The sequence below is a fragment of the Rhipicephalus microplus genome, chromosome 2 (genome assembly GCF_043290135.1).
Source record: "Rhipicephalus microplus isolate Deutch F79 chromosome 2, USDA_Rmic, whole genome shotgun sequence".
In the NCBI taxonomy this organism is placed as follows: Eukaryota; Metazoa; Arthropoda; class Arachnida; order Ixodida; family Ixodidae; genus Rhipicephalus; species Rhipicephalus microplus.
The window spans coordinates 230,835,357-230,861,818 of record NC_134701.1 but is presented as its reverse complement, the minus strand read 5'-3'; the positions used below and the strand labels follow the sequence as shown (position 1 = coordinate 230,861,818).

At 41.8% G+C, this 26,462-nt stretch overlaps 1 protein-coding gene across 1 annotated transcript in view; it reads right to left on the bottom strand.

The window, feature by feature from the left end:
• Nucleotides 1–26,462, bottom strand: part of LOC119169526 (cell adhesion molecule Dscam1) — a 111,644-nt gene that overhangs the window by 47,368 nt on the left and 37,814 nt on the right. The window contains exons 4-5 of the mRNA XM_075877172.1: nt 22,952–23,122; nt 11,132–11,293 (exon numbers count right to left, since the gene is read on the bottom strand). Of these exons, the coding sequence (XP_075733287.1) occupies nt 11,132–11,293; nt 22,952–23,122 (333 nt within the window). The remainder of the gene's footprint in view (nt 1–11,131; nt 11,294–22,951; nt 23,123–26,462) is intronic.

Sequence of the window (26,462 nt, the reverse complement as noted above, 5' to 3'; positions counted from 1 at the left end):
AATAACCGAAATCGGTAGCGTCAACCCGACGAATGCAGAGAATAAATTTCAGGGTCCCAGCTGGCTACTGACCTGCAGGTCGCGGGTTTGAATCCCGGCTGCGGCGGCTGCAGTTCCTATGGAGGCGGAAATGTTGTAGGCCCATGTGCTCAGATTTGGGTGCACGTTAAAGAACCCCAGGTGGTCGAAATTTCTGGAGCCCTCCACTACGGTGTCTCTCATAATCATATGATGGTTTCGGGACGTTAAACCCCACATATCGATCGATCGATAGGGTCCCAGCCTGAATCGAACCCAAGCATTCGGCGTGGCAATGAAGCATTTTACCACAGAGCCACTTCCGGTCTCTGAACTGCTCTCCATATAGACGCAAATCTTCGTGAAACGTCAATAGCGTTTGCAGTGCTGCCTACCCACTTTTATAAACATTACACATGTGCTTTTTTCATACACCCATCACTTCGGGTTAACGTCAATTGTGATTAGTTGCCATGCGCTGAAGTGGATTTATGTGGCAGTGTTCAGGGCCAGCATACTCGCGAGCATCAGCGCTTCATATCAGCTTCTGGTGTTGCTAATACGTATGTTCCCGTCGGCATCGTTGCACAAGTGCAGATGACTGGTTATATAAACATATGCAACTCTTCAACATATGTCTGTGCGTGCAACGTTTGTAGACATATTTAGGACAATAAAAAAATTGCAACACGATGACCTTCCCTCCGCATGCTTCGCATAACGTTGTTTCGTAGGTACGTGGGATATGCCGATTTTTTTTTTATTTAAACACAAATATGACGGCGTAAGTAATATTTACGTTGCCTTGTCAAGCGAAGAGATATCCCTCTTCTGCAATTTTGTGTTTGTTTCTTCGAGTGGTATCGCTATGTGCGCTGATGTGGTACCAGAAGTGATTGATGATTGATTGATATGTGGGTTTAACGTCCAAAAATTATCATATGATTATGAGAGACACCGTAGTGGAGGGCTCCGGAAATTTTGACCTCCTGGGGTTCTTTAACGTGCACTCAAATCTGAGCACACGGGCCTACAACATTTCCGCCTCCATCGGAAATGCAGCCGCCGCAGCCGAGATTTGATCCCGTGACGTGCGTGTCAGCAGCCGAGTACCTTAGCCACTAGACCACCGCGGCGGGGCGCTACCAGAAGTGATTTGCGCCTGTGCTGTGTATTCTCTGCTTCGTCACCAAGTGTTTTTTTTTTTTTGCCCTTTCTAAACATGAACCAATTTCAACTATATCAAATATTCAAATGGCTATATATAGCACACCCCGACAAGAACACAAGAGAGAAAGAGAGACGCACACGAAACTACGGCAGCGTGCCTTAGCCAACGTGTCAAATATAGCCGTGTTGCTGCAGTTTGTGCACTTTGTTGAAGAGTGGCTGATACAATGAAAATGTTGTCCAGGCTCTTTGTAATGACTTAGAAGCATTCAACGACCTGCACGTTACGTAATTCGTATTGTGAGATGCCTGGTTGTTATTTTGCTTTTCCACAACGCTATATTACACGTGTTAAGAAGGTTCATTTCCGACATGACACCTCTATAGGTATTTGCGCAAAACGTTTCGAGCAGCGGCATGGCTCTGTCGAATAAAGCAAGAAAATAACTCGCATGAATGCAGTAGAATACTGGGTTTGAACCCCCTTTCATCGCGGATAGTTTTTGCTTATATCCTTGCTTTTGTTGTTTTTGTTGCTGTTGTTTCGCGCGATAGCAGTCAAGGGTACCAGTAGAGGCGGACAACGCCAATAATGGCCCTTGTTGTGATCGAATAACAACTTTCACTGCAAAAAATTACCAACCTTGAATTCAAGAGGTGTTATTTATAACTTCGCAATATGCAACAGCAATGTAGGATTAAAAAAAAAGGACACAGTACGAAGTAGAAACAAGAAAAGAGAGCAACACAGCTGCACCTGTAAGCCTGTATTGTCGTCCTCTTCTCTTGTACCTATTCCGCACTGCTCCTCACGTTTTGTACTTTTGAATCAATAACGTACCAATAATACATAGCCTAAATGGCTGTTTTGCTTGTGACGCACTACGTAAAACATTTTGTTTTATTTTAACACATTTCATGCGATAAAACGCTCAAATACAGTATTTTCGTAAACTATATGTATAGCCGTGGTATAAAATCCAAGCGATGACTTACAGCAAACAGGTTCATTGGGAGGGATTATTTACTTCGACTCAATTGATTAAGACGAAGCAACGGCTACCGTCTTTCGGGTGGAAGGGCCGTAAGAAATAAATACTGCCGTAAGAACTTGAGTATCTTACAACTTCATGCTCACAAACACACAAAAAGGCGACAAATAGAGAACGAAGCCAGATCACAAGAAAGCTTTTCTGCGCTAATGTGGCGCTCCAGTTTTAAGCAAACCAACGCAGAGAAAAATAGTGGTGAGTGATTAAACACCAAAAAATGTGGGCGAAAGATAGTCCGCAAATACCCTTATGTTATTTGAGATACCATAAAGGAAAGAACTGCACCTTTGTAAATACTTTCGACATTGCAGGAGAGAAGTGAAGTGTCCGCGCAGTAAAAGTAGTAAGCTTTGGAAGATTTAGTTTCCTTGCAGAGACAAACAGGGCTTATGATGACTATATAGTCCGTTTGAAAAAGCGGGCCGAAGGTCACAAGGAGGAAACTTTACCATCGAGGAAATTGAGCCGTAAGCCATCTTAAGAGGCTTGGCCTTCTTTCTGAACGTAGTCCCCGGAAAATTGATGGAAAGCATCAATTTGGGCAGTTTCTCTATAAGAACAAAAACACATACAGGACACAAAATGCGATGACCTCACGGATTGGAACTCTCGGAAAAGTTCTCGCTATTCCAGCGGGAATCTGAGGAACACAGCCCATAAAAGCCAGCAGCACGCCCATTTTGATGCTGGAATCGTCCCGTTGACGCGTTTTCCGGCATTTGATTGAATGCTTGGATTACAAACATTGCTGGCAGATGCAATGGATTCTTAGAAGGAGTGGTCCGTCCGTCTGTCTATCCATCCATCCGTTCATCCGTCCGTCCCTCCGTTCGTCCATTCGTCTGTCCGTTCGTCCGTCGATCCGTCCGTCCGTCCGTTCGTCCGTCCGTCCGCCCGTCCGTCTGTCTGTCTGTCTGTCTGTCCGTCTGTCTGTCCAAAATAACACCAGCGTCTCTGCGCATGTCCGTTCTATTGAAAAAAAATGAAGCTTGCTACTCGTCAGTGCATGTGCAAATTTTCTGTGTCTAGTCATAACTATATGTGTGCCCGCATTGAGTTCCAAAGATAAATTCGTTTTCGAAACTCCGACGCCCATTCCAGAGTGGAGTCTGGGAGACTCAGCGCCTATTCAAAGTTTCTTAGGTAGCAACTTTTTTTTCAACATGATCGCTGTGATGCTGCCAACGCCACGAACGCGTAGAATGCACCTTAAAAAAAGAGAGAAGCCTCACGCTATTTGAAACGTTGGCAGAAATAAACAATGTTCACACTGAAGCACTACCACTTCGCGACGGCGCAAATAATCATTTCACAATGCGAAACAAGAGTCTAACTTTTGATAAGCTCTTCTTTTTCTTGTTATTTGGTTGCGTAAGGGTTACTTCATACTTTGGTTCGTTTGTTCTTTCTTTCTGTGTTTTTTTTTCATTTTAATATTACGAAGATCTATTCTGCTTGCTTACTTAATGTCTTTTGTAGACTGCTCTCAGTATTGAGCGTATTTGCCATCTTCTGATCCGTGCTAACACAATTGGTCTTTTTTTTTTTACCCAGTGCCTTATTTTTTTTTTTGCTTAACATATTGAGTCATTTGTTAACATATTTCGTGTTAAGGCTACCCGACTCTACCATATACAATAGCAAGGCTTAGGATGCACACAAGTGAAATTTAGTGAGAAATGTGTAAATGCGTCATTACTTTTGGCAAAAGATAACGTCATTACTTTACAACTGATTTCATTTATTCGCTTTACGCCAATACCAAAGCTATGCCTCTCCCGAGAAATATGAACATAAAATAAAGCTGTGGTCGATGAAAAATTACAAATATTTGGCATGGAAGGTAATCACGAACGAACTGAGTGGGGTAAATAGTCCCGCTGCAAAGGGATCTTTCGAAAAACACTGTTTCACTTTTCTAGTGCATTAGAAAATCTGCATTACCTACATCTATATAATAAATAAAGAACGTGCTGATTACAAACTATCATTGGTTTTTCGTGCATGTCTTCACATACTTAAAACATTTGTTAAATTCAAACTAGCGATGATTCTTTTGTCATGAAATAATTTGTCAAGCTAACAATCTGTGATCTCTAGACCAGCCTAGTTAGGTTTGATTTATGCAATCTATGAACTTTCAGAATCACGAGAAAAGAAAAACTACACGAACAGACTATCATCAGTCCAGATTTGTCGAGCTACGAAGAACCAGAGTTCTAACAATTCTCTTACGTCCTACCGAATTTTAAAGCAGCCAAATGAACTAAAGAAAAAAAGGCATTTCGGAAGTTCAGTTCACTAAGATAATTCACCTCTTGGTTGATAATTCATTTAAGAAACCGGAATAGCTTAGGTTGATGAAGGGCAGAAGAGGCTGGGCTGCAGCGGTCAATCTATTCTATTCTCCGAAACCACGAAAATTGTTTCGCACTAAGAAACTGAACAAAGCTAACGAATAAGCCAACAACTCATTCTCTCGCTGTAAGGACAAAAACATGAAAGTTGAGCGCACCAGCTGCGTAGCACTTTTCTTCGGACAGCGCAATTAGCTTCCCAATCAACATTAATCGAATCGTCTTTTCGCCTTGGTCGTCTGAGAAACGTGGCGATCATTCAGAACAAGACTAAGTGTTCTTAGGATAAGTTTATGGGGGAGCGAGGTTTATTTTGCTGCTTTTCTTCTACTGAAAATTCGTTTTACCGTTTCAGAGATTTTTTTCGTTGTTTTTCGTAACTGATGTCCTCTGAAAAGTATTATGGAAGTGCTAAAAAGTATTTCTAGAAAAAGCGGAGCTCTTCAAGCTAACTTTCCATCACTCCGCGTAGGGATTTTATGGGGTACTTATGGTCACGCCAGGTAGTGAAAACAGAAACTATCGTTGTCATGAATCAGTCCTCCGAGTTCTTTTCTTCATCTTCTGCTTCGCTCCAAAAACAAGGGCGCTGATCTCTTAGGCACCGCCTGCGGCAACCTTGATAAATTAGGAAACTAGTCCATACATACATACATACATACATACATATATATATATATATATATATATATATATATATATATATATATATATATATATATATATATATATATATATATATATATATATATATATATATATGAGATCTAACAGACAGTAATGCCAAAGAATGTACAGGGGAAGTTATTAGAACCAATGGAATGTAAATAAGAAGAAAGAAAAGTGGATGAAAAAATAACCAGCCGTGAGCAGGAATCGAACCTACGAGGTTCGATTCCTGCTCACGGCTGGTTATTTTTTCATCCACTTTTCTTTTTTCTTTCTTCTTACTTACATTCCATTGGTTCTAATAACTTCCCCTGTACATTCCTTGGCATTACTGTCTGTTAGATCTCATTGATATTGTGTTAAAACACGGAAAAACGAGCCCTTAGGTATACACTTCTTTCCCTTATATATATATATATATATATATATATATATATATATATATATATATATATATATATATATATATATATATATATATATATATATATATATATATATATATATATATATATATATATATATATATATATATATATATATATAAAGGGAGTAATAATTCAATGGGCCAGTTAGTCTTCGTGAAGGTATGGGATATGGCACAACGGGAGCGTTGTCAACAAACATAAATATATTTATTTCCCAACAGTTTCGGGAGGGGTCCTCCCTTCATCAGGGGATGAGTTATACTGACATGAATTTCCAAACTTCGTTGCTGCCGCGTCCCTCTCGCCTTGAAACATGTTTGCGAGAGTGAGAGAAAAAAAGGGGGGGGAGAAAAAAGAAAAAGAAAGAAAAGAAAGAAAGTTAAAAAAAAGAACCACTGTAAACACTGAGAACGAAACCAACTGTCCGTGTACGTCCACATACGTTTCTTATAACGTGCTGTTCAGTTCTCGACGTGTGTCGGGCCACCCAAGATTGTCGCCGCGGTGCCGGGAGGGTCCGTGAAGGCGTGCGTAAAGAAAGGGCTTCCCCGTAATGGGTCGGTCGGCATGCGGCGTGCGTAAAGGAAGGGTCTCCCGTTAATGGGTCGGTCGGCTCTTTTTACCTTTAATCTTCGTCCGTTTCCCTTCAATGGTCATCAAGTGGTAGGCGAACGAAAACACTTTGTATGTGCATGTGGAAAAAGGAAGAAAAGAAAAAATGAATGGAGAAAAAACGAAAACTAGAATGGACAGTGTACACGTACGAGTCAGTCAGAAAAAAGCATGGTCTCCAGCTATCAATCTTTGTCACCAATTTCCTCCAGGCTTACTTCTCGGAGGCAGTTGAGTTTACCGGGGTCCTCGTTGATGCCGGCTACTAATGTTCGAAATTATAAAATAAAATATGCCGCACGCTGTTCGCGCTCGCGTCTGTTTGAGAAACCGGACTGCAAAAGAGTTACGCTGATATTTTCAAAACTGTGGTTTGGCAGGCGCAGATGTCTAGATAAAGGTAGCTTCGGCAGTGAAGTGGCGTGGTACCGGTGATTATTGAACCGCAGCCGAAATGGCGTGTCTGTTTGGCCGATATATTCTTGTCCGCAGATGTTGCAATGTAGCATGTATATTACGTTACTGGAGTCACAATTAAGGCTTTCAGTTATGCAGACTTTGAAATCCGAGAAGTTCGCTTTGGATTCCCGTGTTGTGACCATCTGTGGGCATACCTTGCATCGAGCTTTTCCGCAGGGATGGCACCCTGATTGAAATTTGGGGGTGGTTGTTTTTGCTCTGACAAGAATGTCCTTCAGATTTTTATCCCGGCGGTACACCACGTGAGGTGGCTTCGCGAAGATAGAAGTTAGTCGTTTGCTTTGCCTGATTATGTTGAAATGGCGGGACAGTATGTTGTTGATTCGTGGCGCTGATGAGGAGTAAGTTAGTACAAGGTTCGTTTGGGAAGTCGTTTTAGATACTCTGTTTGGTCCCTTAATAATATCATTCCTGTTCCCGTTGCGAGCACGTAGTATGGCATCGTCAATAATGTCTTCCGGATAATTTTGTTTCAATAAAGAATGCTTTAGGTGTTCTGCGTGTCTGTCAAATTCCCGCGTATCGGTGCATATTCTTCGGTACCGGTAGGCCTGAGAATATGGAATACCCATTTTGCAAAACGGGTATTCCATATTCCGTAGGACGGTTTCATCACGCAGATCGTCGCACACAGGTTCGTTGAACGGCTGTGCCATTGTAATAAGCGAGACAGACACAACACCCGTTCGTCGGGCAAGCTGTTCTATTCTGCCTCTTCTTCCTCGCTCTCCAGCCCATAGCCCACAGCTGCCGCGCCGCTCTTTGTTACAATATATATATATATATATATATATATATATATATATATATATATATATATATATATATATATATATATATATATATATATATATATATATATATATATATAAAGGAAACAAAAGACGTGAGAAAACAAATATCCTGGCGAAAAAGAATTTGTCACAAGATGGCGGGAAGGACTCGAACCCGAAAATAAAAAGAAAGAGAGCGAGTGAGAAAGTGAGAGAAAAATAGAAATGAAAGTGAAATACAGATGAAAAGACAAATAAACGAAAATCAACAATGACAAAGAAGACAGACATGGCTTAAAGATTAGAGAAAAAACAAGGAAACACACAAAGAAAGAAATGAAAAAGAAAAGAATCAAAGAAGGCCGCCCAACTCCGAACTTACTTTCGACTTGACACCCTAGTGAGAAGTTGCGTTAATTTTTTTATTTATTTATTTACTTTCGCGAAGGTGTCTGAACATTTTTTCACAGTCCTGGCCCTAACTCCGACTGCTCTTGCTCCTTGAACTTTCATCTGATTTGTTTGTCGTGAGAAAGAAAGGCAAAATTAGACGCTGAGGTCAGCATTCCGATTATTCAGGCACATGAATGCCGCTCTAATAAGATATACTTTCATGGTTCTCTATTTTCGTAGTCTGTTTAGTACATGAGGAAGGCACGAGCATAGACCATTCGAAAGCCTCCAGAACGAAAATGAAATGCCCCACATCATGGTTGACTACTGAGAAGGCACACACAAAAAAGGCTACAACACCCCACTTCACTAGCAGTTTTTTTTTCGTCATTTTCATCCCTTAATCATTTTTCTCCGAAAATTTCTAGCAAATTGGACGCCCTATCGGGAGGCTTCCGTGCCTTTTTCTCTTGATTGATATGTGAGGTTTAACGTTCCAAAACAACCATATGATTATGAGAGACGCCGTAGTGGAGGGCTCCGGAAGTTTTGACCACCTGGGGTTCTTTAACGTGCACCCAAATCTGAGCACACGGGCCTACAACATTTCCGCCTCCATCGGAAATGCAGCCGCTGCAGCCGGGATTCGATCGTGCCTTTTTTTTTTCTTTTGCTTTCATACTTTTCCTCTTACTGCCGAATACGTACCAAATGGTTCGATAGAAGAGTACTTTGGATTTCATATACAGACAATCTCACAAATTTATCGGCAAGATTATGTAGGGTAACTTACCGTTTCTAAAAGATTGCTCCTGTAGATTACTGTTTACCAGGTGCTAATATTACAGCAACTCGTTGTGAAAACAGGTATACGCAGATTCCCGTTTTCTAATACTGCTGGACGTTTACAAGTGAGCAGTAGAAAACTGTTCGGGTCATTGACAGTAAAATAACATAAAGCTAATATCATTATTTACCCAGCGAATTCATTATTGTTTCAATCATCGATTCATTCCAAGTCAACAAAAAATTGAAGTTTTTTTTTTTCTTGTTCGCAGGTTTTTGCGCGGGAATAGGGAGGAGGTACAGTTAGAAGAACAATTCTTGTGATTGATTGAATAATTTATTGATTGATCGATTATTTAGGGCACCTTTAACAGCGTACATCAGCAAATAAATCTACCAGTAAAGCTGGTTAAAATGTTTAGCACACCTGCCAAAAAGTTACTTCAGAGGCCGGAGCCTGAGAAGATTTTTCGGGGGGTGGCGGGGAGGGGGGTATCTTTTTTGCCTGAAGTGGAGCCCGGGCAGGCAAATGATTGTTTTGAGCTCTGTATGCCATGACAAACAAAAAGTTTCGAGAGGGGGCAAGGACCCAGTGTGCCACTCCTTGGCTGCGCAACAGTTAAGTGGCTTTTTTTCTGAACATGGTAACAAAAATATGAGTGAACCTAATCAGCAAGCTATAAATCTTACGTGTGAAAGATTTTGAATTTCGTTTGATAGGTGTGACATTGAAGAGAACCTTCACTGTGCATCCTGCGGGTCTAAAACGCCAAAATTTGATTACGCACGCGCACAAAAACATACGCACACACTCACTCTGTCCAACCACATCCTGTTTGCCCGCATTTTTTTCCAGGCGTCTTTTCTATATCTTTCACTCTCTAAGTTGACCCTCGTCCCGATTTATCCCACTTGCGCCTTATCTTTGTTTCTCGAGAGGTGCATTCGCCCACGCGATGCCCGCAATTTTTTCCAGGCGTCTTTTCTATATCTTTCGTTCTCTAAGTTGACCCTCGTCCCGATTTATCCCACTTGCGCCTTATCTTTGTTTCTCGAGAGATGCATTCGTCTACGCGATGCGAGGGAACAGCGAGAAAAACGAAACGTAAACACACACAAAAAACAAAACACAGTTGCGAGGACGCGACCAAGTACGAATAAAGCGGAAAGAGATATCCGGGAGGTTCAACCGACCACCAGTGGTCTGCATCGGAACGTCATGGGCGCGGAAGCAGGGCAAGATGAAAGCATCCGTATTGACTTCCGCTTATGCCGGAGAATTGCCCTGCGGAAAGAGTCTCAGCCTCGCTTCGGGCGAAACCGATAAGTCGGTAAAAGCCACGTACCATCGAGCCTCGTAGAGCGCAGCTGCGTCCTCTCGCGACCGTTACGCATCTCCTTCTCGGGCGAAGCATGCTGTTTCGCCCAAGATGAATGACGCGGGATTACGAGGAAGAAATGGCACTGAATAAAAGACGCGAGGAGAAAGAATGTGTGTACGGTACAGCACGAGCGTGTGTTTCATGCGGAAAAGAAAATATACGTACTTTTCAAACGGACAGCTCATCAACCATTGGCCAGAGGTATCGCACGAGGTTATTCAAATAGGAGGCTTTAAAAATGAAATGTGACCGGCGGCCACAATCGGCTGCGCTTTCTGAGGAATGCGAACATTGAAAAAAAAAAACGGTTCTGTTTTCACGTGCCAAGCGGCCTGACGCGACGCTACTATACTCAAAAGTTGAAGAACACTGCACAATGCCTGCGAAGAATGCTGCGTATCGATTCTTTTCACACTGCAAGCTGTTCAGTTAAGAGGACCGTCTCCCTGAACTTTATCACGTCCCTAATGTTTCGTATCCACGAGAATAAGGAAAATGACCACTCGCCAAGCGCATCTATGATATATATAAGTCTAGTTTTGATTTTAAGCCTGGAAGCAACGATCTGATTATGAGAGACAACCGCCGTACGGGAGTACTCCCGAAATTGCGACCACGTAAACGTAAATTTAGGTGCGCGGGCCTCAAGCATTTTCATCGCCACTGGATATGCGACGCACTGCGGTCGGGATTCGATCATACGACCTTCAAGCCAGCAGCGGAGTACCATAACCACTAGACCGACCTGATTTGTGCAGTGATAGATATTCTTGAAGCTATGTATACGTTCAAAACAAGGAACAATGCTATTGCAGCCGGCGTTTTCCATTGAAAGTTTGTCTTATTTGTATTCGGATACTGCACAAACAATTTCAAGAAGTTTCAAGCTCGCAGATGTTTATCCATCTGTCATAAATGCAGCTACAGTGACAATTATTGTACCGTCAAGTAACCATCATAAGAAAGAAGGGAGGTGGTGATTAGGCTAAGTGAAGTAGCTAGCATACTCACCAGGGACGACGATTTTTCCCGCTGTGTCGCTGAGACGTGTTTGTCCAGTGAAAGCATTGCGCACCTGGCACCGATAAGTGAAGAACGCTTCCGAGGCCGTCGCTCCGAGGCCTCGTGCTACCAATTCACCAGTCGGCAGCAGAGCATAGCGGTCTTCTGCACCTGCATTCCGATATAGTGCAGAACGGTTATGAGACATCATTGTTTGAATCTCTCGCGACAAACTTATCCAGACCTCTACGCTGTTTTTGTCGTCTCCTTTTGTATGTGCCGCCTTTTCCCACATACGAAGTCTAGTGTGTCTATGCAAGTAATACGGCGTTTACCGCAGCGTCTTTCGTATTATAGCCATGCTGTTGATACATCCAGAGCACGGAGCTTTTGAAGGCGTTTTGCTGTGCGCAGAACAGCAAGAAATTCATGCATACCTTCATGCATACATTTTGTACTGACAAAAAAAAAAGTTTGGCCTTGCGTTTTTCTGCTGCAATGCGTTGCTGGGGGCCTGTTAGTCATGACACAACACATCGTTTGCTGCAGCATGCGGCAGATAATTATTTACAGGCCCCTCATTATCAATTACTTTAAGTTTCGGTTTGAGAGAGTTCTAAAAACTGGGTGCAATTGTCGCCACCTAGCGTGTGCAGCTCTTGACCACGTCAGCACACAGAACTGTGACGCACTTCCGCACGGTCCGCATCAAGAATTACTTTCGAATAGGAAACGGGACAGCACTGTCGCCAAACACAAAACTTTTTAAGCGTGCGCCACGGCCACGCACTCGCATCCAGCCGCCGAGAAATAAAGTCTTCGGGAACTAACGCGGCAAAAGGAAAATGGCGGATATGACGTCACCATAACTTGTTTTGCTGATCGCAGCGTGGTGACGTGTCCTCGGGGTCCCCTCCGAGGGTGTATATAGCGCTATGGAGTTGGTCGCTCACGCAAAATTCGAAATAATTTAAAATACCTCTCAAGCTATATTCGCTGTTGAAATCTTGCAGATGATATACGAATGTTCACGAGAATCGGCCCCGCAGGCTATCTCGGCCCCCCGAAATTTTGTGTCAGTGCCCCTTTAAGGCAAAGGCCTCAAATGTTTCTCTTAACCGCCTCTTGAGCGAAACATGGCAGGCGAATGAAGTGCGCGGTACAAAAACCCACGCAGTATAACTCACTGACGGTGCCACTTCATGACGTCATTATCTCATTATAGGGGATTCTACTAAACTGCACTTGAAACTTTCCTAAACTCTAGAGGGAATATAAGCTGTAATTTGCTATTACCTTTAGTAAAATGTCATTTCATCTTCACGTTATTCTGCCCGATGCTGAGTTTCACTTTGGGCTGAAAAGGTTCACCTTAATAAAAATAAAACGAGTTAGAAATGTTATGTTATTTAACCTGTGCTACATTAAATGGTCCGCTGTATTTTTGTTGCAATAACAGATTGAATTCCACACGCATTTTACACCAGTAGGCATATTGCTTCGGCTTCTCAACCATACTGATCGTGTCTCCGAAGCCCACAAGAACATTGACTAGCAAAAGCCGACAGCATATATATATATATATATATATATATATATATATATATATATATATATATATATATATATATATATATATATATATATATATATATATATATATATATATATATATACTCGGAAACACGTGGGGGATCACAGCTGTACAGATCCCAAATGAGTTTGCAAGAAGAAACCTCGGCTGTTTTTTTTTTGTTTTTTCTTCAAGCTTCCCTCTGCTCGACAATTGTTTTACCGGGCCACCGTTTTTTTCTTCACGGAAACTATCCGCATTAAACGGCCAGTCAATACCAGCCGTGGCCGGCGTTTTTTAACATACTACGACTGGCTTCGAAACCCCGAAAGGTTTGGACGGCTGTAAAACAAATCGCTCCTTCTACATGGAAGCATTTCGTATAGGGCAGAAACCTTTTTCCCGTAGTACATCGGTAGCATTGAAAACCCGTATAAATATTGGCGATGGCTATAAGTACATGTCCTTTTACACGGTGGCCGGTTTTTTTTAATGATTATTTCTGTGTGAAAGCAGTTCCTGGCCCCACTCTCTCTCTCTCTCTCTCTCTCTCTCTATATATATATATATATATATATATATATATATATATAAGGGCAAGAAGTGAATACTTAAGGTCTAGTTTTCAGTGTTTTGACACAATATTAATGAGATCTAACGGACAATCATGCCAAGGAATGTATAGAAGTTATTAGACCAATTGTAATGCAAATGTGAAGAAAGAAAAGTGGGTGAAAAGATAACTTGCCGTGAGCAGGAACCGAACCTGCAACCTTCGAATAACGCGTGCGATGCTCTACCACCCAGCTGCCACGGCGGCTATCCCCCCAGCCACTTTATTGGGTTTATATGTGAATCAAACGCGGGAGTGTCAGTCAGCGCCACCTGTAGCCAAGGAGGCGAGTGGGGCACACTCTTTATGAGCCTGTTTGGTGTCACGTAGCACGTGAACCTATTACGAGCGGGCATCTGACCAATAGTCCCTCGTATACAACCTAACGGCACCAAGTCTGCTAGTACGAGACCCTGCTTAATGAATAAATGAAAGAATTGTATACTTAAGGGCTAGTTGTCCGTGTTTTGACACAATATTAATGAGATCTAACAGACAATCATGCCAAGGAATGTATAGGGGAAGTTATTAGACCAATCGTAATGCAAATGTGAAGGAAGAAAATTGGGTGAAAAGATAACCTGTCGAACCGAACCGGGACTATTGATAATATATATATATATATATATATATATATATATATATATATATATATATATATATATTTAACCAAGTCTGATAGTTCTACCACATAGGCGTCTATAAATCGGCCCCATTGGCACAATATAGTATAGAAATGATCATTGATTCTGCACTTTGACATGTATTCTACGGGCTTCTATTAAAGCTTCAGTACTAAAGCGCATATATGGTACCACGGGTCTTGAAGGTCATGCGAAAAGAAAGTTAACGGGAGCACCGCTAGGCGGCGAATAGTGTGTCCCAAAGAGAAACGCTAGCGAGGAACCCGGTTGCAGCACACGCCTCATACATGACACTTGCTTCAGTGGTGTCAACGTGGTGTCAATACGTTGTCGCTGCAACATCCCAGCGATATTAGCATTAAGAGACTAGCGCCATGAGTTCAAGTTCATCGGGACCTCATATGCGGATTTTTGTTGCGAACCATTCCATCGCAACTTCGTAAAAGTCTTTGTGTTAAAAGCTCATGACTTTGTAGCAACGATTGGGGCAACACACACTGGTGCTGCACTTTTGATTAAATATGCTGTGGGCGTTTGTTACTTACATCGCTCTCATCCCTGCATGATCATAATCACCATCATCCGCTAGCCTCTTCCTCATGGCCACTCTGGGTGACCTCATCCGGGACATTATACGCGAAGAATTGCGGTCTATGGGCTTCACACCTCCTACATCGCGTCCCCACAGTCTTCGGGAGTGCCCTTGCGTGACATCGTCAGGGAGGAACTTACATCACTGACCGGCTCTGCGCCCGTACAGCCACCTGCTTCACGCCCTATACCCAACTACCCTCAAGTTGCTGCCGTGCCTCCCAGCGACGTACACGCAACATTGCCGCTGCCAACCTACGCGTCGGTTGCACCTTCCAGCAACTCCACCACGTATGAAGTCTTGGTAGTCTTATGGCTAACCTCCCTGTCCTTCCTCATTTATTCCTTCTCCTCCTTGGCAGCCTTGGTTGCAACAGCGTTTAATTGAGGAAAGACCTCGCAAAACGAACGGGCAGAGCCAGTACACAGACGATGATTTTTTTCGCGCACATTGCTCTACACAGACGCCGTTAGCAAACAACATTGGGAAAAAAAGAGGTGTTACAACGTAGGATTTCTGTACGTAACCCTAGGAAGACCATAACGATACGACACTGCACAGAAGGCCACCACTCTAGAGTGGATTACACGAACAACCGAACCGAAAGTGTCTCCTGTTTTCTGTCCAGCTCAGCCAGAAGCTGAGCTGTACAAGAAACGTAAGCAGCCATCAAGGATACATGGAGGAGGAGGAGGCTGTTTCGAAACATCTAGAACGGCTTTCCTGATTGCAAAAGAGAACGCCGAGAGGCCGTCGTCGTGTTTTGCAGACATCCAGAAGATACCGCCGGCAAAAGCTCCCGTGCTCTTAATCGATTGCGCTCCTTCTCTCCAATTTTCTCCTTTAAATTTATTTTCATCGCCGCGTTCCATACATCCCTATATTTCTTCCACACTTCGAACCTCTCGGTCTTGCGTGAGTTGCGTCTATTTTTCATTTTCCTTCGGACGAGAACAGAGATTTGCTCCTGTTTACAAAGTCTCGCAAGAAGAGAAACCGTGCGCACCTTTTCCTAAAACAAGTCTTCGCTTCGTCGAACACATACAAGTGAGCCAAGCGAGAGCCTCCAGGCTTGAAAGTTTTGTTATTATTTCTAGCGTGCGGGGTTGAAAGGCACCACGACGCTGTCGATACACCTGAAAACTGTTTAGCTATAGAAAACAAATAATAATTTCATGCCTTCGCTACGAAATCGCGCAAATACAACGAATGCTTCCTTGCGCTGATCTGTCGAATGCATTCGCTATACAGCAAACGCCAGTTTCCAGTGTAAACACGAATCGGCAATTTTATTAATTTATTGCCCTTTTCCGTTTTTCTTCTCCTTTTTTTAAGTTTTATTGTCGCTACGCAGGGCTTTGGTTGCGACGAATACGAAATGTTTCCTCCTGTCACATTAAAGCATTTGTCTGGTCGCGTGAATTCTCGCGAATGTATTCGACGAATCGTAAAGATTATCTTCAAGTATTTTATAAATATTGATGATTCCATACGTGCCAGTGCATGAAGTTGAAGAAGACAAAGCAGATAGACTGGCACGTAGCAATACTATTGCAATTCCAATTGTGTGCACGCTAAAAAAAAAAAAGATTATATTTGGACTGAAGGGTATAAAAATATTCAACCACGTTTAAGAGTCCAGCGTGTGTGATTTTCTCATGGAGAGTATAAGTTGTTATCTACGCCCTGTCAGGCGTCTATCTAGTGAAGCAGCGTTGCAAAAGGATGCTCATCTCGCTTCGGTGATGCTCTAAAGCAGCCCGTAGCACCTGAAAATAATACATGCATGTCGTTAAAAAGGCCCGCTTTCGAGCGTGTTTATACTGAGGTGAGACATGTGTCCTTCTGCCGCCAGAACCGACTAGGCGAGAAAGCTTCTGATGTTCAGTCTTGAGCCTCTGCTCGTTTGAAGGATCTTATGAAAATTCAAGGCAGTGCTAAAGTTTCAGAAGAACAAACGCCCCCCCCCCCCCCCCACACACACACAAACACACACAAACACACACACAAACACACCGCCGCACGAGAATTTGAATTTATGCATGCACAAGCACATACACATAAATACAAACATATTGTCACGCCCAGATATGCCGACGCAACTGCATGTCATTTCTATTTTTCGCTGAATGTAAATTCAGCTATCGTCCGTTTCCAGTCATAATACATATGCAGAAAAATGTAGCAATAAAAAAAACCTAATGACTGGCTGCCGTCGATTTGAGTACGTTTAGCACGAAACGACGCGTTATCAACACTCCATGCGGCAGTGGTGCGGAAACGTCATATCCGGCTCCCTCTAGGGGCCACGAGGGAGGAGGGGTTGAATGTGCCACGTGCGGGCACGCTGTAAATGAGGCCCTTTACAACGTTGTCGCGTGTGTTTGCTTCATCGAAAACGAGCTGGTTGGCTGCGGCGTGCTATCGCCCAAGCCTCGAAGGGCTCCCCGACAAAAAAAGAGGGGCGCCTCGTTAAGCGAACCGGGAAACACGGAGCCGTCGCCTCACGTGCCCGCCCGCCATACTTCACCACTCGTCGGCAAGTTCTCTAAGCACGGGTGGCCGCAGTGAAACGTTCCGATGCCCACCCGCGCAAGTCCTATCTGCCACAAATATAAGGGGGTCCACTCGTTCGAGTCACACATTGTAACACCAGTGGGATGTGCTGAACCTAATTCGTACACATATAGGGGTAAAAGTTTCAATGAGACAAAAAAAAAGGCGAAAGGTTCGCTGGAGGAGCTTTGTTCCAGGCCTACCACTCTGCGTTGAAGCAAGAGATAAGGGCAATAATTTTTTTAAAAAAAGTAGTTGTACCGCAAATGGCGATGGTTGTGTGCGGGGCAGTACACCTACCCTGTTCAATGCTAAATGAAACGGTTGAACATTTACAAAAGCGTCAGAATTAAACACTGTTAATAGCCATATCGATGAGTACTTCCAGTACTACAGAAAATTCTGTATTACTGTGAGTTTGCGCATTAAATGCTCACAGGGTAACTTACAAATTTTATGTCGAAGGCGCAAGAAATCCGCTGCCGACACCTAGTGCACAAAAGCTGTCGGTTTGTAGTCGGACATTGAGAGATTTTATGAGCAGCTGCTCCATTTTTTCATGCTGTGGCTGATTCAACGGGCCCGTCGATTGAAGCAGACGATGGGGAATGATGATCAGTACCAATCTAATTCCTGGAATTCGGGGGTTTAAGGACACAAAGTTGCGCTATACATATGATAATTACGCTTTTGTAACGGACAGCTTACATGACGACGTGACTGACGTCACTCTTACGCCACTGCGCATGCTTGGAAGTTTACTTGTTTTCTAGGTTTCACCATGCAACTTTTTATTGACAGTTTGTAGCAAAATATAATAATAATAATAATAATAATAATAATAATAATAATAATAATAATAATAATAATAATAATAATAATAATCAAATTAGTGAATTATTTTCCACCAATATACAGTTGATGGAGGGGGTGACAATAAAAGCGACTATATCCACTTGGCTAAGTTCTCACTCCCCAGAAAAAAATATAAAAATAACTCCCAAAAGTAGGTTTTGAAAATCCTCCTTTATAATTAATCGCTTTGGATATGTTTAATACAGATATTAGAACTATTAATTACTTCATGTTTCCACACTGTTTAGAGTACAATTTCAATATTGTCTGCTTCTTTTTTTTTGTTTTAAAATTGTAAATGTCTGCAGATGCATTCTTGACCTCGCCTATTTTACATATTGCGGTAATGATGTTTTCAAGGTATTTTATCAATATATACTGTTCCGTTTCTTTTTCACATTTGCGATATTTATTCGCCCAATCGCAATTCTCTAATTGCCAGTCTTTGCATAAAACACTGTTTAAGTTGTGTAAATGACATGTTTTCTGTGTACCAGACTGTATTTTGGAGCCAGAGCTTCCGTCAGGTTATATAGTTGTTCGCGTTTGCTTCATTTTTTTCTGTTATCGGTACAAAAATTTTAAGGCTGTAATAAACCTCGACCTCATACTTCAAAATGACACTCCTCTATCGCTTGTGTGCCATTTCTTAATGTTTCAAACATTCCACCAGGAATGATCAGCGGGAACATGATCGCTCATGCGCGTGTTGTTGCTATTGTTATTATTGTTGTAGCTGTCGATATCGATGACGATGATGATGACGGCTATTCAGTTTTTGGGCATGCTACAGGGGACAGGCCATAACAACGGAGGTATTACGTAAGAAAGAGGGGTTGCAGGTTCGAATACCCGATCCCACTCGAAATGAAGGTTTCTCTTTCCTATTTTTTATCTGTATCAACCTTCAATTTTCGTTCAGTGGCAACGCTAATGTTTCGCTCACAACCAATGAAGCCGCCGACGTCAACACTGGATTATCTACAAAACAATCTGATCATAACATTTTGATCTCAGTAGTAGTTTAATGTACTTACGGATGCCAAACTCACAGCTCTCTACTTTATTTATTTTGTGCTATCTATGCTGTGGGTTCGTTTATCGTAAGCAAAAAGCAGGTATTTTTCAGACAGCTGACAGCTTTAGAACGCATTAACACTGTCGTTTTGAGTTCGATGCAATTTAACGCTACTGATTGCAAATGCCAGTTGTCTATTAATTTTATATAAGAAAGTGAGTGATAGTCTAACGTGTATGCTGTTCAAAGCCTAAGTAGCCTAGCTGACTCCTATCAGCCATATTGGTGCAAGCACAAGTCACGTCTACGCATTATACATTACATTAGATCGCACAACAAATGCAGACAAAACGCTGCTTGTGAAGCCTTCTTCGCCACCTAAAGCGTGCTTTTGTAAAAAAGCCAGCTCTACAGGCATATGACAAAGGGTTCTCTTTAATTTGAAGCGAGGCCGGAATGCATTCCAATGTGTCTCTTAAACTGCTTTCGAGCGCGTTCCCACATTCCTGTAGCTTAAAAAGTGCTTCATTTTTCCGTAATTGCTACCGCCATTACCACACGTGGACTAAGCACGTGCAGCGGCGGTTAGCGTATATCTTCCACCACGCGTTCGACTTGGTTGGAAAGCGTGCTAATGTGGTCGTGTGGCGACTGCGTGATTTCTTTCGGTTTGTCTAGCCTAGAATAGCTCAGCGAATCAGTGTGGGTTATCAGAAGCAACCAACTGAAACCTACATAGCTAAAAACGAGTAAAAGCTGAAATAGTTTGTAGGTATTCATGATAAAAGGCGGCAGGCGGGTGACCACGAACACAAGACTGTGTCCTGGCCTCTCCCTTGTACCGTTGTTTGCACGCCTATTGTCTGAACCAATATATCATGAACCAATATAACTAAGAGGCAGTGTTACGGCAACAAGGCCATTTACAGTATGCATTTTTAGAAAATATTTTCGATCTCAAAATCAGATTACAGTGCAACTTCCATTCGTTTACCCTTCAGAAAGTGCGACGAATAAAAGACTGAGCATTGTAACATTTTTCCACCTAAATAATAAGCTTTCTAGTGCATAAGAAGATGGGCGAGAATGGGGTACAATAATACGGTTAGATATTTTACACGTACGCCATTTGGTTTCTACAAAGAACTGCTTCAGAAACATGCGCTGTTTACGTAAACAGAAACGCCTCGGCCTTCGTCGGATTGATCCTCGTGATAAAGACGTTGGTCAAGTAGGCGAAAATCACGTTAAAAAAATGCATCGGCTCAGGGCGCCAGTCCAATGACCATTCTTGACAACGAATGTTTTTATATTTTGCGGAACGGTTGGAAGTCTGAGAGGTCTTCACACAAGGTCTCCACTTGGAAACGTATGTGCGGTCAGATGAGACGTCTAAAACAAACAAACAAACAAACAAACAAACAAATAAATAAATAAGTGAATAAACACACGATCAACGCCTGAGCAAGCTCACAAATAAACTCAGTACTCCTGCTTTACATGTCCTGTAAAAAAAGAAAAAAAAAAGATAAACAAAACACAATGATGTGTTTTCAGCATGGAGGAAAAAAATCTCATTTGTCGGAAACATGCAACCCCCGCTTAACGATGCCAACCCCCGAGAGTTAACGCGATGGTGGGAGCTTGTCGGGGCCAGGTAACCTTAGTCCCAGTGAGCGCGATAACTTATTGCTCGCTTCCTAATTTATCCCGCTTGCTTTCGCACGAGCCTACTCTCAATAGTTGCAGCCAACGTTCAAAACGTCAGTCTTCCTTTCTTTTTTTTTCAGCTTAAGAACGTGACATTGCGCCTTTCTTTCTTTTTATTTTTAGCTTGAGAACGCGACATTTCATTCGCACATGTTGCTACCCCCGGTCACTTGATTAAGGACATCCAGTACGCTGCATGCTTCAAGGTTCCGTATGCACATAAAGACCAATCTTTCTTTTGTTGTGTGTGTTATCTATTGCTGTGAGAACAAAGCAATTACTCTCGCACCGCTTGCGTATAGTATAGCGCCAGCTGTAGGACGTTAGGCTGACGTCTTGAAAAACATTGGCGTTCCAACTCCGTTCCATTAGTTTTGGTGACGACGCACACTGCTCAGGCTAGTAGTTAGTCTCCGGTGTTTTTACTTTTTTGTTTTTTTAAGTGGCACGGGGCTCGAGTGAGTTGTTCGTCTTCCGAGCACATCTGGTCGAGCACTGCTTTTCGGATTTGATATTATGTGTTTTAAAATTTCAAGCTGGCGCGAGATCGATAGTTCTGGTCGAAAATAAGAGTTTTTCTGGACACACATGATATCGTAGCATCAGCATGCGCATGAACCAATTGACTGTAACATTAATTATCGAAAATTACTTGAACGAGTTTGTTCAAAGAGCACACAATTTTCTTGCGAGCAGATTGTACTGTTGCACCCCCCCCCCCCCCCTCCCGATGGAGCCCGCACTTCTTTTTACGTGCCCTCTGTGACCAGCTTCGACAGCGTGATGAAACGCAATATTAAACCAAGCAATACATCAGGGTCCACGAACGCCGACGTGCGAGTGCCAGCAGAGGCACCTAAGACAAGAATAAGAGTCTCCTCAAAAATTTTCTATCGATGATATAGCCTGCAAAATTATGTAGCACCACACCAAGAAAGAATTACGCGTTACTCAAGGGCCAAAGTAATCCATGTTAAGAACGAAAAGTATCACTGTGGGGCTTCTGTTATAGTTTCATAGTGAGTGACGTGTGTTGGAGATGTGATAGAACGTGCTCAGTTTCGTAAACCCTCGGATACAGAGGGCTCACTGAATACTCTATTGCATAACATGTGTCTCGGGTTAGCAATAATAGCTTAAGTAGTAAACTACCTGTTTCAAACCTGCACGTCTCCGTCTTTGGAGCATTCACTAAGTTTCTAGTTTTTCCTTACTTTTTTTTCACTTTTTCTATACTACTGCGAATTACGTTTTCGGAGATTCGGTATGTATCCTTCTATACGAGGCTTCGTCCCACGGTATACCTAAAACAATGTATCCAGACTTCTACAAGTGAATAATTCATTACGCAAAGCCGGAGCATGATGAAGCGTACTACTGAACAACAATATTTTCATGTGTACATTTGTGTCATCTAGCTTAGAAATGACACCGCACGTGGCCTCGCAGCTTTGCGCATTTAGAATACGCAGAAAACTCTAAAAGCACTCTCCTTCCAAAGTTTCCAAATATGAGACTTCGCAGATGTCGTGTCTTAATCTTGAAAGAAACTGCCTCACACTTTGTAAAATAAGAAAACAAGTTAGAGTCGAAACTTGGGAGCATTGGTTCAAAACTTCTCTAAGTCAGCGTTGTGTGTACGTCGCCCTTCCATGTCGTCATCTTCTTTTGAGCTTTATTCCCTCCAAGAAAACAAGACTCGGAGTTTTGTGAAGGGTACACCGATATGTCCTGAGTCATGGCTTTGTTTGAGATGCCGCTTCTTATAATAGTTCTAAAATGAGCAATTCGAATACAGAAACTTAGGCACACTGACAATCATAGGCCCTTACACAAAAGCACATCCACCTTTTGCATACATTACATGCACACATACATACATACATACATACATACATACATACATACATACATACATACATACATACATACATACATACATACATACATACATACATACATACATACATACATACATACATACATACATACATACATACATACATACATACATACATACATACATACATACATACATACATACATACATACATACATACATACATACATACATACATACATACATACATACATACATACATACATACATACATACATACATACATACATACATACATACATACATACATAAGTGCAAACGCAAGCGCATATGTGGCTAAAAATGACAATATGAAATTCCTCCGTGAAGCTAAACTAAATTATGCCTTTGAGCCTTGAGGATATACACGATGACATAAATGATCGTACCTGGTTGCCCAGCTGTGCCACGGCTGCCAACGACGACGCCGTCGCTGCGCATCCAAGACACCACTGTTATGTAGTCCTTCACTGCTGCAGGCAGATGACACCGCAGGACGGCAGCGTTTCTTCGAATGGCGTACACGTCCTGCACGACGGGGACGAAGTTCTCCGCCACCACTGAAATATAAGAAGAATGCTTCAGCTCGAACCTGTGATCATTTATGTCTCACAGAAGCATTACCAGCACGAATTTCTGTAGTAGTCGCAGAGCTACCGTGCTCGCGTATACATTGTCAGCAAGCGGGCATGAATACGAAATGTTCCAATTCTTCGATTTGTTTTTTTTTTTTCAACAGACAGACAGACAGACAGACAAATAGATAAATAAATAGATAGATAGATAGATAGATAGATAAATAGATAAATAGATAAATAAATAAATAGATAAATAAATAAATAAATAAATAAATAGATAAATAGATAAATAGATAAATAGATAAATAGATAAATAGATAAATAGATAAATAGATAAACAGATAAATAGATAAATAGATAAATAGATAAATAGATAGATAGATAAATAGATAGATAGATAGATAGATAGATAGATAAATAGATAGATAGATAGATAGATAGATAGATAGATAGATAGATAGATAGATATATAGATAGATAGATAGATATATAGATAGATATATAGATATATAGATAGATATATAGATAGATATATAGATAGATAGATAGATAGATAGATAGATAGATAGATAGATAGATAGATAGATAGATAGATAGATAGATAGATAGATAGATAGATAGATAGATAGATAGATAGATAGATAGATAGATAGATAGATAGATAGATAGATAGATAGATAGATAGATAGATAGATAGATAGATAGATAGATAGATAGATAGATAGATAGATAGATAGATAGATAGATAGATAGATAGATAGATAGATAGATAGATAGATAGATAGATAGATAGATAGATAGATAGATAGATAGATAGATAGATAGATAGATAGATAGATAGATAGATAGATAGATAGATAGATAGATAGATAGATAGATAGATAGATAGATAGATAGATAGATAGATTCAAGTAAAACATGTAGTAAAACAACTGTATTCCGAGCTGCTTCATATCCCATGCACAGATGCTAACGCTCCCATAGTCTCGACAAAGCCAATTCATTCCCAACACGCAATTGCCTTTTGCCTGATACATGACAAAATAGTGATCGCGGAGGATCGGTGGCACTCAGGCCCAAGAACCCCGTTCTGAATAACCTACTCGTTGGCCTCACCTGGACGATCGAAAAAATAGCAAGTAAAATATAGTTCTACTCCGAAAATCTGGGGCGCTTTTAAGAAAAATGGCCCATACAAAAGAAGGAGCTATCAAGACGTATATTCAACGCCGGCACAATTGCTCTTCCGGTGAACTACTTCCTCTTTTGGAAGCGTTGGCAGATTGCAACCTCGGAAAGAAACGACCGGGTAACTTGCCGCGTCTGATTATCTATACACATTTATTCTGAGTCGTGGCTGCTATTGCTTCGAGATAGAGTAAAACAACAAGAAAGACTCCTTGTGCTTTTAGAGAGAATGAAGGAGCTGTAGCACAGGTAAACAATTTTTTTCCGTTCAGCGTTCCTGTTATGCACCGCGTAAATTATGACTACAAAAAAAGAGAGGTATGAGCTTCAAATTTATGAGAGTTCATTACGATTTTTTATAAACTAGAACTAACCATAGTATGGTAATTCCTGGATACAAAAAAAAATCGAGGTGTGTGTACATATCTCCTATATGATTCCTCGTTACGTCAGAGTGCACTGGTATAAAATTAACTGAAACAGTTTGATTTTACGAGCGAAAAGAAAAACATCGTGTGCTACATTCACGATGGGCTATAACACTGGGTTAGACTTTACTGTGCGATAATGACGTGTGTACCGCGCAGAAGCAAAGCAAGCGCGAGTAAAAATTTGCTAACGCGACCTTTCCAAGTAATGATTTGTTTTTAGAAAAAAAAAATTACACTAGCCGTGTAAAGCTTAGGAAACGGCGAAGCTGGTCGATTCAAGCAGCTTAACTTGGCCATCCTGGCTGATGCTTTCCTTGGCGTAGACAGAGTGGAGCCGAACCACAGCCTGTCACAGGCCGTGAAATAATGTCCAAAGCCTAACGCCAGAAACTGACGTTCAAACCTGACTGCAACATGCGCCTGTAGTGACCGTACTCGGCTCGCGCCACCCCCTGAAAACTCGGCGGGGAGGCTGCGCAGACTGTCTTCGTGCATAGTCCTGGCTTGCGGTTGTGCTCCTCGGAGGATGCGCGGCGTGGTCAGATTAAACCCAAGTTGTGCGCAGCTTTGGCTTGGTTATTGGCAACCAACGGCACGGAACGTTTTTTGCAGACACCCGACGTTTTACCTCAAGCTGTAAGAGCTTCGCTCAAATTTCACTGGGGAAAAAAAGGTGACTTCCTATAGCAAGGCAGTTTCACAAAAGTGCAGCACTTACGGTCAATCAATTATGCGAAGACCAAGTGAACCGGCTTCACATTTAAACCGTCTTTCTGAAAACAGTCACAGCGGGGGTAGCGTGGCAAGTAGACTTCGTTGATGAAGAAGTGATGATGTTTTGCGTTTGCATACTTCGATTGGTGTCGCTCTTCCTTTGTTTCCCGCGCGATTCGCACTCATTTGTACGGGAATTCGTGTTCATAAATTTGATTTCTTAACCTTCGGCTGAACTTTTAGGCATTTTTTGTGCCCCTGCTATTCTTCTTTTGTCACCGACTCGCTTTGCCGTGAATAACCCTCCACCTTTACATTTACAACGGTCATGCCTGAAAACGCAGCCACTTTCTTATTTGACTTTATTCAGATTGCTGAACGAAAAAAAAAAAGTCGTACTTATACCAGCATTAGCATTACAGTGAAAATTACAGTAAGCTCACTAGGGCTGCATAATTCTCGTTTGGGGCGTACCTGTTTGATAATGTGAAAGCGACTACAAGTGTTTCAGACAGGTTGATTTCCAATATGCTCCCAGGAACTGAAGGAAACAGCAATGTCAAATGCACTTCCAAGATTTTTCGAATTGATTAAAACAAAAAAAAAGCTTTTATTTTGTAGCATTGCTTTCACTGTGTAGCGTCCCTTTCTGCAGTGAAGCAAACTTGCAAAAAAACAATATGGCCCCATTGTTTGAGACAGAAAACAACTTTAGCGTTTTCTATTTATATGAAAATTCACTAGGCAGGGCCTTGTTCAACAGCCATAAAAAATTATTCTTCTTAAGATGAAGCTGCTATTCAAGGCTTTGCGAAACAAAAAATATGGTTATCGGATGTCACAGAAGACAATGGAAGTAAACGACCGAAAAGGCTAAGACACAAGAGAGTATTTTTCATATGATATTCTCATGATGTTTTCCTAAATAATTAGCCCTGAGGCGTGCTCTTACAAAATATCAGTTTTGTTATGTGTCGTCTTTCAAGTCA